The sequence below is a fragment of the Mustela putorius genome, unplaced genomic scaffold (genome assembly GCF_011764305.1).
Source record: "Mustela putorius furo isolate JIRA1106 unplaced genomic scaffold, ASM1176430v1.1 tig00003942_pilon_pilon_pilon, whole genome shotgun sequence".
Classification (NCBI taxonomy): domain Eukaryota; kingdom Metazoa; phylum Chordata; class Mammalia; order Carnivora; family Mustelidae; genus Mustela; species Mustela putorius.
Window position 1 is genome coordinate 10,543,014 of NW_025422087.1, and position 11,647 is coordinate 10,554,660.

Sequence of the window (11,647 nt, forward strand, 5' to 3'; positions counted from 1 at the left end):
TTAATTTAAAATGCAAACATCAGCATATTGGAAAGGGAAATGAGAAGCTAATAACATGCATTGACGTTTACATAAAATTAGTATGTAAAGTGAGAGATATGAACCTAATGATGAATATGAAGCAACCACTTGCATTTTAACAGACTAAGCAAAAATGTAATTGACAAAGAGGCCAATCTAAATGAATTTCCAGCTACTTCAACATTAAGTGCAGCTGCATGCTGTCAGAATTATAAACGAGGAAAAAAATGTTTAAACTGGATTTCTTTAAAAAAACACAGCCAATATGTGAACTTACACACTGTACTGAAGTTATCATTCATTCAATCAGAAAAAAGCACTTTTTTTTTCCAAAAAGTCATTTTTTTGAACATCAGAATTGTCAATAGGCAGTTGCTTCATATTGATTGGAGAGAAAAGTATTTGGAGGTAAATGAAAATATTAAGGTTTTTCTGGGAGTCGTAGCTGTAGCTGCCATTCCCAGAATTAAGTCAAGGTTAAAAACACCTGTTTTCAAGAATAATCTAATACCATAAAATTTCATTTAAAAGCCACTAAGAACACCCCACTTGGTATCTTATCAGTGGCAGTTATGAGCTTAAGCTCTGGCACCAGCCTTGCTGGGTTCAAATCCTAACTCTATCACTTCTTGCTGTGTGACTTTGAGCAGGTCACTTAACCACACTGCGCCTTGCTTTTCTCATCACAGTATAAGGATGGTCACCGTACCTAGCTCCTAGGGTCGTTGTGTGAGCTAAACATATTCATATATGCAAGACACATGCTCTTTGACTGTGAGCTGTCATTATTCTCCTCAGGAGGCAGTCTCTTAGAGCAGGCATTATATGGTGTTAAAAAAACTGACAAAGAAGATGGTAGCAAGCATGCCATGATGTTGCTGATCCTGTGTGTAGAGAACCATTGTTTCCCACCCCGCACACCCTCTCCCGGGTGGACAGGAACCATGGGAATATCTCCGGCCACTTCTCAGTAAAGACCCGCTCTGGGCGGAAAATTGATAGAAAGACACAGCCCCGCCCCTTCGATGCCGCACAAGTGACTCCAGAACAGAGTGAGAAGGCAAGCCCAGCTGCCTTCCAATGTGCTGGGAGATCTTGGCATATTTTGTTCTCTACTACCATCCGTCCTCAAAGGGATGGTTTGGTCACTGATCGTGCACCTGACTTTGCATTTCATCTTTATCCAGGCCCCTCAGAATAGCCCACCAAATGTTTTATTTATCCCGGTATTTTCCAAGGTCAAGAAAAGGGCAGAGCACAAAAATCAAAGCTAATGCAGAAAGATTTCATGTGCATTCTTCCCCTTTAATTTACTGAAAGTGCCAACATCTGAATAGAAGGAAAAAGGCCAAGTCTACAGGCATCTTGGCAGGGTGACGAGTCATTGAAAAGAGATGTGAATTCCCACATAATAAACACACCAAAGCCAGGCTCTCCACACCCTCTCAAGTCCTGTCATACTGTGACTGGACTGGCATCCCTGCCAAGGAATAAAGGGAAGGAAGAAAGACACAAGACTCCCTTCGCCTTGAATCACATACAAACCCTGGTTCCACAGAGGGACAAGAGGGTTTGCCTATGTGTGGTCAGGGCCGAGGAACCCCAAACTCCACGGGACCCTGAAATGGATGCTTCCTGCTGCCTGCATGAGAGAGGGAAGACATGAGGTGCATGGCATTCCTCCAGGATCCAGAAAAACAACAGGCCCGGGCACATGTATGTGGAGTAAAGAGGAACTCAGGGTGAAGTCAGGCACTCCCCACACTCTAAGTTCCTTTCCCATGCTCCTCTGTGCTAGAGCTACTCCGTCATGACCCGAACACCTCCGACTTAGGAACTCCTACTCTCCAAAGAGGATGAGCCAACCTCATTTACACCTTGGCATGAATTCAACCCATTCTCTCTTTCCACATCATTTTACTCTACTTGTGATTTCTAAGATGATTAGAGCTTTCTGTGCCACTCAAATGGGGCTGGTTCTGAAGCGGTCTACATCCTCTGCTGGCACAAGACAGCAGGTGTCACCTGTGGACTCAAACAGTCCTCTTTCCACATGAAATGGCTAAAATAGATAGTTTTTCGACTTTGAAAAACAATACAGTGAACAGATTAAAGCCTTTATATCTTCAAATACCACAGAAAGACAACAATCCTTTGAATTTCAAAGGAAGCACCACCTTGGAAAGAAATGCCAGAAAACCTAATTTCTAGTCCAGTATCAACACACTCTCACCACACAACCACAGACGTGTCACTCGAAGTTTCTGGGCCTCAGTCTCCGGTGACAGAATTAATGGGTTCGATACCTATCTAAGGTTCCTTTCCACTCGGAAATTTCACAAACCATTCGTTATTTTCAGTTCAAGTAATTTCAGACACCATGACAGCAAAAGCTCATGTGAAATGAACTGAACAATGTAATTAAAGGGACTTTTAAAACGTATTAGGAGAATGACAAAAGGAACAGAGAATGCTTGAGAATTAAGACACTTTTTCCCTCAGTCTGTTCTCATAAGATGCCCGACCTAATACCATTAGTGTTTTTGTTTTTTTTTTTTCTCTTTCCACACCACAGTATAGCCAAGTGAACTCCCAAATGTGTGAACAATCAGGATCACGGCCTCGGGCTGAATGCTGCCTCTGAGAGATCAATCGAGGGCAGGTGCCTAGAACAGGTGGAAAAAACGAGAACATATCCTTGAGAGTCCCTTGGGAGTGAGCGCTCACCTTCCACTAGTTGGTCCAGGCTGGAAATCTTCTTGAGCCCATCGATGGTGTAGATCGTCCTCACTCCCTGGGGCAAATTCACGTTATCCGATAGAGTTCGGGTCAAATCAGCCAGCAGGGCCTCAAAAGATCGGAAGCGGTCTGGGGAGATGGCATACACAATCCCTTTGAAGTATCTATCTCCGTTTCGATAGAAACGAACTTTCTTGGCCTTCTTCTCAGAGCTGAGGGTCTGCAGCGTGCGGGTTCGGTAGAAGCTGCAGTGGGCGCTGTGCGTTGGGCTGGGCAGCCCGTTCACCCGCGACCCTCTGCTGTATCTCTGAGCCTTATCCCGCTCGTCAAAGTGCTCCAGCTCCATGTCTCTGCCGAAGGACATGATGGAGTTAAAGTGGAACCTGGGAGGCACAGAAGGGGGGAAGAAAAAACAGAGACACATACTGATGTTATTTTAAGATCATGGTTTGAAAGGCTCAGCTCAAGAGCAGCTGGTGGAAATACTGCCGTAATTGATGGTATATTTAATGCGCGTGATCAAGTTGGAAGAGAAGGAAGAAGTAGAAGAGGCAGCTCTGTGCAAAGAGCCTATCAGTCAACCCCAGTTTAGTTAGAAACAGCTCCTATGTAGGGACCACCAACCCCTCTCGGGCTCTGAACAGCTGTTACTTCCAAGTCACAGCAAACCTTTCCAAGTTGTATTAGCCCTATTTACAGATGAAGAAAACAAGGCATGAAAAAACTTCTCCAAGTCATACCATGGAGAAATGCTTGAACCAAGACCTCCCACCCAGGTTTGCTTGACTCCAAAGTCCAGACCTCCCTACAGTGTGCTCACTCTGGTGGCAGATGGAATATAAGCTTTCATATTACCATAGGGCTGATGATAGGACGGGGTGGTGGGCCAGGAACCAGAAGGAGGGGGTCAGCATTTAACAGATTAAAAGCCGTTCACGAAGTTTTGTGCTCCCCCTTGCCAGATGGAGAGCCAACTGAATCAATCCCCAGGTTCCACCAACTTAAGACTTTCCAACATATTCACATACTCGATAACAGCTTTTTTAAAAATGATTTCACCATAACTCATTTGCTTACATTTCGTGCCTCGGATAAGCTGGGTTAAAAAAAGCAGAAAAAGGTTGCGGAGGAAGAAGAAAAAGAACAGAAGGGATAAAAGTTACTTTTGGGGATGGCTCTGCCTTTCCTTCCACTCTATTTTCATGGCTGAGGGAACTGAGACTTTAGAGATGTTGATCAAGTACATTTCTCAAGGTTAGTACAGTATCAAGTTTGGATCAACATCTTTAAAGCCTCGCTTCTTCAACTAACATAGGAACGCCAGGCATATCTACCTCTTAATTAATATTAAGTGTGAATACATGAAGCACTGGAGAGAGTGTCAAGCATGTATTAAGTATTAATGTTTTTTATTATAAGATCTGCTTTCTCTTCTTAACTCTGTCACAGAAAGAACTAGTAGGAATTGAATCTCCCCCTTCTGGTAAGGAAAGCTCCTTGGGAGTCTGCTGGTTTTCATCTCACGACCCTTCTGACAGATATGCTTGCTCCCCCACGGTCCCCATTGGACTTTCTATAGAGCCCTGTCATCAGCAAGCTGCCTGTGGGATCAATGCATCCTTGCTAAGGGGTTAGGTGAGAAAGGCTTGTGATGTTGACCCTTGCAGGGGATCCAGATTTTAACAGGTCAATCTAGAAAGCATTCAAAGGAAAGAAGTTTTGATGACAAAATTTCCGGCATGGTGAAATACAATATAAGCGAAACAGAAAATATGGGGCAAGAACCTTATGAGTGCTCCCCAAATCCCACCACACAGATGATGCTGCCTTTCTGAAAGTCAGTCCAAACTAACCAAAAGTACTGCCAAGCCTCCCTGACCTTTCCTTGACCCCCAGTAGACTAACCTCTGATCCATTCAGAATGGCTCAAAGTTCATGTTTAAAAGCACTGCTAGAGATTGTGTACTCCTGAAATGAAGTGGAAGAAGTTAGAGTTTATTGAATGTCTATGGCATGCCTGACACTATTATTCAGCAATCAATTGTGTAATATGCTAACAATTCCCTTCTAACCCCCACAACAATCCAGTGAGGTCAGTAATAATATTATGACTGAAGACAAATACGGGATAGAGGCAGGGTCCCAGAGTCATAATTGAGGGAGCTGGGATTTGAAAGTAGGTTGACTCTGACTCTGAAGCTGGAGCTCCCATCTTTCTGCCTCATGTGCTTTGTCTTAGAGGCCAGACTCCCGGAGACCCTCCCTAGACCCCTTCCCCCATAAAAATAGGGGTTTTTAAAGCCCTGACTCTTAACCAGACCTGTGACCTTGAGGAGGCCACTTAACTGAGGAAGGCTTCCTCTGCAAACAGAGGGGACTGTGGTCACCAGGCCAGGCCAATTAAGATCTTCACCTGCTCATCATTCTATTGCTGACCCCGGGGTGGAGGGGGGGGGGCACCTCAAACCTGGACTGATTATTAGTTCAGTGTATTTTCTTTCCTCCAAGCATGAAAACTACCTCATGTCTCTTAATAACTCATAATAGCCTAAATTTGTATTTTCCAGAAAAAGTGATACCATATGTAGGTAGATAGGAACTAGTTTCATTGATTTTGAAGTTGGATAACTTCAAAACAGTGATCCAGTTCCTCAGGCAGCTACTAACTGAATAACAGAACCAGTATTTTACCCATGGTATCATTGCTCCCACCTTTTTTTCTTAATCTCCTCCTAACGTGAGCTCTTTTGTCTTCTAAAAGGGGTGTGGGTCACTAAGCTCTTCAAACTTCACATATTACGAAGGCCAGGTTGGCTTTTGAAGCTTCTGTTTTATTTTTAAAGGCAGTAAGCTATCTTCCAACCTGAGGGGTTTCCTCTCAAATCTACATGAACCAAGGGACAACAGGCAGGACCATAGCAAAGGATGGCACAACCGTGTCAGCAGAGAGTGCCCATGAAGTGTGAAGGGGCTTTTATCGAGTCACAATTTGCAAAAGGCAAATAATGTAGCAACTGTTGGCATTCCCTAGAGAAATCAGGCTTCTGGAACCAAGAGTTCTACCCCCAAAGCGGGGGGTGGGAGTACAATTTTACAATAGACAAAAGTTGATTTTGTTTTATTTGTGTATTTCCTCAAACTTAATCATATGTTCAACCAGGACAAGCACATCTCTGACTTCCCTTCACTGAGCCTGCCCAAAAGTAAGTAATGATGCTGGGGACAAAGAAAAACCACACTCAAAGTGAAATCGTTTTCAAGGCTACAGCTACCACTAAAGGAATGTCAAAAACCACACTACACATCCTAATGTTCCATAATTATGTGCAACATCAAAATAGGTGTTCCTTTTCTTGCCTTGGCTGGCTCAGCTCTCCAGTTGGCTTAGTCACGTATTTGAACCACCAGCTCCTAAAGAAGATTCCCTGGGCTTCTACAGGTTCTTGCTTTCTGCACAGGAAATAGATGGCTAAGCGCCTGAGCACATGGGTGTCATGGTACGAAGAAGGTAACCAAAGGGCCAGAGCCACAGAGATCACAGGCGCTTGAGAGGGGAAGAAGGGGGCCTGGCTCCCGTCTGAGATCTTCCTATAAACACTGCCATGCCAAGAAATCAGCATCCTCAATTGTCTTCTGTGGGATTTCTCACCATTTTGAGGAACCTCTGTGTTCATCCTTCTCTAGATAAGGATATGAGTTCCTGTTTCAGAGATCTACACACACACACACACCCCCCAAAAAATTATCTGGCATAAAGGTTACGACATCTAAACAGACGCTGGACCTGTAAGTCCCCAGGGATATTTTACCAGTGGGACTAGGATGCAAGTGCATGGGCAGGCGTGGACTAAGAGGCGTGCACACACACCTTCAGAGTGCATGTACCACCGTGGACACAGACATCACAGGATGTGTGTCAATCTTTTATAATGTGCCTACATATAACCCCTCTTAAAATCCCTTCTGACCCGCCTTCATGTGACATTTCATACTTAAAAGACTGTCCTACTTTCCTTTCCAGCGGAAAGGCGATATATTTAGGAACATTCACAAAGCATATTGACGGAACACCTTGCAGTGTGGCCGCTCACCGCGTGTGCACCATAACCTGGACACACACTCACAGGTGCGGAGAGAGGGAGCCGGTTTGAATGAAACCTTTCATTTGCTCCATCTCTTACAAGCATTGGCTTTCCAAATCCAGCAGTGATTCCGCGCAAACCTGGTTTTCAAAAGCAGCCTCTTTTGTGGGGCAATGCAGGGCTGTGCATGCGCTCCCACTAGGAGGAAAATGCCATTTCCTCTCCGCATGCTTTTAGCACTGCAGGTACTAATTTGTACATGAGGCAGCCTCGCTGTCCCTGAAGGAACTTGAGACCCTGCAAATGTACTTGCAACACCCACACTGCAGCCACCCACCACGCACAGATCGCCCCATCTTCAAGCACACCACCCTCCCGGGCACTTGAGAAAGCACACACACAATAAGAGGCCTGGCCCGGCCACTCCTTCTAGGCGCAGACTTGGTCCTCCCTCCGCGGCCAGTTCTGACAATGACAAACACCTCGCCCAGCTCCTCCGCCCTGGCTCTCCATCTCCACTAACAACGTGGCGAAAAGCCTGGCGGAGAGGGATGGGGGGACGCGCACTATTCCCCGTTTTAAGCCCGGTGGCACCAGACAAAAGAGGCAGGTGCCAGCAGCCCGGGAGCCGCCCGTACAGACCGCCCCCGGCCGAGGCCAGTCTGGCCACCGCAGGGCAGCGCCTTTCGAGGAACGGCGGGCAGGGTGGCGGCGGCGCCGGGCCAAGGGGGGCGCCCGCCCCGCCCTGCACGCCCCGGGCTTCCTCGGCGCCCCACGGCGGCGGGAGCAGAGGACGCTGCGAGTCCCCCGGCAGGGACCCGCCCGGGCCGGCCCTGCCCGCAGCTCCCTTCCCCAGCGAAGGCAAACCACGCACCGGTCCGCGGAGAGACGCTGCCGGGGGTCTTTGTGGCCGCGCTCGGGGCCGCCTCCTGGTGCTGTCCTCACCCGGCTGGGCGCGGCCGGGGCTGCGGGGCTGCGGGGCGGCGGCGGGGCCGGGGCTGGGGCTGGGCTGCAGCAGCTGGGGAGCGCGGGCGTCTCAGCTGCAGCCGCTAGTGCAGGGATGCGCCTCTGCCGGTTCTCATTGAAATGCGGCGCTTCGCACAGCCTCACTCCAGCCTCTCTCCGGAGGAGGGCGGCGGCGGCGGCGGGCGCGCTCCCTTTTCTTGTGGCTCACTCTCACACGCCCTCCCCGCTCCCTCCTTCTCCTCCTCCGCGTGCGCGCTCCGGAGCCCCCGCCCTTCTTGGCAGGGCGCACCTACCACGGCTGCGCCGGGGGTCCTCCTCCTCCTCCCCCACGCCCTCTCCGACCGCAGCGACCTCCGTGCGGCTGGCCTGAACAAACCCCCCAAACTCCCCATTCCTCAGGAGTGATTGTCTGGAGGTAAGGCAAGATCGGATGGAGGCCTGGGGACAGCGGAAGAGAACATGGACGGGGCCAGGTCTGAGCCAGGAAAAGTGCGAGATGAGGGGATTGGTGAGAGGTGGCGCAACGGAGAGTCCCCCCACCCCACCCCAGGGGAGACAAGGGAAACAATTATTTCCTCCTCCCCTGACAGCCCCCACCCCACCCCGCAGACACATACTTTATGTGACTTCATGATTTAACACTCTCCCAGAATTATGGAAGCCAACATAGTGCATTCTCACACTCAAGTCCAAGATGCATCCATGCAGGTCCTCCAGGGAAGGACCAACCCCGGACCCTCCTAATCTCCACACTCCAGTGTCACCCTCAGTCCCCTTATTGGGAAGCACCAGTTCTGTTCATTGACCCCACCAGGCATGTCCATTTGACCCCAGTACTCAAATAGTGACCTATGTTTAGAGCCGAGTAATTTACAAAAGGCACTTGGTACTAAAGGCCAGGTTTCCCTTCTGGAAACTCCTGGTTGCCAAGGCTGTTGGTCAGCGCTGGAAAGCCCCATGAGCTCATCACAAGCCTTCCCTTCTGGGGCAGGAATGTTCTCAGAACCCAGGCTGTGGACAGCTTCCTCTAGTCTTTGCACAAAAGCCCAGGGAGTGAGAGCAGGTCGCTGACTTCATGAAACCTTAGCCTGGTTCACTGGGCAGCCTAAATTTTGGTCCAGTTTAATCTCCTTCAGTCATGTCGCTTGGGACATGTATTTGTCCCACATATGCATACATATACAAAAACATGTGTATTTTTATCTCCTCCGGGGTTTGAACCTTTTTGTGGAAAATCAAAATTTTCTTTTTCTCTAGCCCATTGAGCCCAGTTACATATTTGACTACTCATTTTTTTAAAGATTTTATTTATTTATTTGACAGACAGAGATCACAAGTAGGCAGAGAGGCAGGCAGAGAGAGAAGGGAAGCAGGCTCCCTGCTGAGCAGAGAGACCCATTTGGGGGGGGGGGGGCTCCATCCCAGGACCCTGGGATCATGACCTTAGCAGAAGGCAGAGGCTTAACCCACTGAGCCACCCATGCGCCCCTTGACTACTCATTATTAATAAGAGCTAATCTGAAATACTCTCAGAGTACATGTAAATACTAAATAATCACCATTTGTTATAAAATGCCACTCAAATGAGATGCATGTTGCATATTCAACAAGTTGCTGCAATATTTATTTCTGAACTATTTAATAACCCAGGGATGAGACTATGTGAACTCATCAAATTGACTAAAAGCAAAGTACTGAGCCTACCCTTCAAATTCTAACACAAAATGCCGGCCAAGGGGTAAGCGCAGAGAAAGTAAGAAGCCAAGTGTACTTTCTTGAGAACAGAAATCAGAACTTCTATTTATCTTTTTTTTTTTTTTAAGATTTTATTTATTTGACAGAGAGAGATCACAGGTAGGTAGAGAGGCTGGCAGAGAGAGAGAGAGAGAGAGAGAGAGGGAAGCAGGCTCCCTGCTGAGCAGAGACCCCGATGTGGGACTCGATCCCAGGACTGAGATCATGACCTGAGCCGAAGGCAGCGGCTTAACCCACTGAGCCACCCAGGCGCCCCAGAACTTCTATTTATCTTGCAAGTGACAAATGCCAAGTAATTTCTGCCCAAATGCTAAAAGACAAGGAATAAATACCGTTTCCTAACCCCTATGGATATTCTATCTGGGTAATTTCTTAAGCACTTTAAGTAATTCAGCCATATCTTACCTCCTTCCTAGCTGACCTACCTGGGACAGGCAGATAATGTGCTTAAAAAACTGGGGGGGGGGGGACCCACCTTTGAGTGTGACTCTCTCGGATTGCTCTCACTCGATGTAGTTGGGCATCATTAGGTCTTTCAAGGAACCAAGAGCACTGAGAATAGATGGGCACACTAAGGAGTCCCCGCTGGCTCTCACTGCCGTCACACCATTTCATCAGAACAGCAGGCTGGTGCTAAGTGGCACCCAGTGACTGGACCGAAGGAATTGTGGAAGTCCATAAGTTACTTCTAGGAGGTTCAATGAAATTTAACCAGGGAACTCCTAATTCAAGTAATTTTCAAAAACTGATGTTACTTCCTTTATATTACCAAGGTATGGATCAAAGAAATGATTGGAATTAATGTGTCTTTCCCTCATGAAAATCTGAAGTTAATGGAGATCTCTCTCCAACTCTCTAATGCTATTTAAGCCGTGCACCCCTATCACTGCTCCAGACAGCCACCAGCCACAGCTCTGCACCCCGTGAGGCTGACAGCGGCATGGTCCCAGCTCTGTCAGTGGCTCCTATTAGCTGAGTGCTTGCTTTTTGCCGTGCTGGGGCATCTGTACATTTTCTTATTTCACACTCGTAAGAGCCATTCAAGGTAGGCATCCTTATCCTTACCTTACAGGTGAAGGAATTCAGGCATAGGCAAGTTACATCGTTTGCAATTAGCAGGCAGCTAATAAATGCCAAGCCCAACTCCATTTTTAAAATCCCTATGTTTTAAAATTCAAGTCAGTTTTCCAATTGCTATGCCCATATGCTTGAAAAGCCATATGAAATTCTAGTCTGAAGTGTACTCTCTTCAAAAATGCAGTCTTTTAATCAAGGAATGTATTATTTCATAACAGGGAGAGAGAACAACTCTTTGCTGATGTGAACACTGCTTCCTTTAGTGATGGGTACATCAAACGTATCTATTCTGAGCTAAATTTTCATGAGACTATTTGCATGTCACCCTCTGACACAGGTGGATGGACAATCTTAGCTTCATGTGTTTGCTTTTCTTTTCTTTTTTTTTTTTTCCCCCTGAAAGTAAGTTTTCAGGTCCAAACCAAGGAAGAGAAAGAGAACTAAAGAAAAATAATTTTTAGTTGACCATGTATCTCTTTTTGGGTACATTTTATTGGCTCCTTCATAGAAAATAAGCCCCATCACATAGATTCAAAGAGAATAATAGAAAATAAAATATGAGCAGGAAGAGATGCACTTACTGTGTTTCTCTCTAGAAGGGGAATTTAGTCTGTCTCCTCCATAATCTCTCTGCAGTCCTCCTCGGGGGCCAAGGAGGCAGTGCTCCTGGGTGGGGGTACCCAAGCATATTTACTGACTACCACAATTGTGAGAAACAGCTTTATAGAATATGATCGTCATTCTAATTTTCCTTATATTTCGTCCTGTGTATGATAAAGGCTCTTTATGGCATTTTCCACATTTTTTCTTAATTACCCCTAATGACAGAGCACTTACTTCCTCTGCTTTCTACTGGAAAGACAGAATTGTAATGATGAGGGATCTTGACAGCAGCCTGTCCAGTTTTTACCCCGTGCATGAATTCCCTCTATAACAAGTAGTTTTTCTGTCTCCTCTCTGTTGCTTCTAACAGTGACCATTGTGATAAAAATAAGGACAAATAAGAT

The 11,647-nt window shown here is 46.8% G+C and overlaps 1 protein-coding gene across 5 annotated transcripts in view; it reads right to left on the reverse strand.

Moving 5' to 3' along the window:
- DCLK1 (doublecortin like kinase 1) overlaps positions 1-8,023 on the reverse strand; it is a 346,132-nt gene extending 338,109 nt beyond the window's left edge. For 3 of the 5 annotated variants that reach the window (XM_045069592.1, XM_045069594.1, XM_045069593.1), the window contains exons 1-2: positions 7,717-8,019; positions 2,749-3,143 (exon numbers count right to left, since the gene is read on the reverse strand). In XM_045069592.1, coding sequence (XP_044925527.1) covers positions 2,749-3,124 — 376 coding nt within the window. In that variant the 5' untranslated portion in view covers positions 3,125-3,143; positions 7,717-8,019. Of the gene's footprint in view, positions 1-2,748; positions 3,144-7,716 lie in introns of all 5 variants that reach the window. The other 2 variants (XM_045069591.1, XM_045069595.1) reach the window with 2 other exon arrangements.
- Between the last annotated feature and the right edge of the window lie 3,624 nt (positions 8,024-11,647).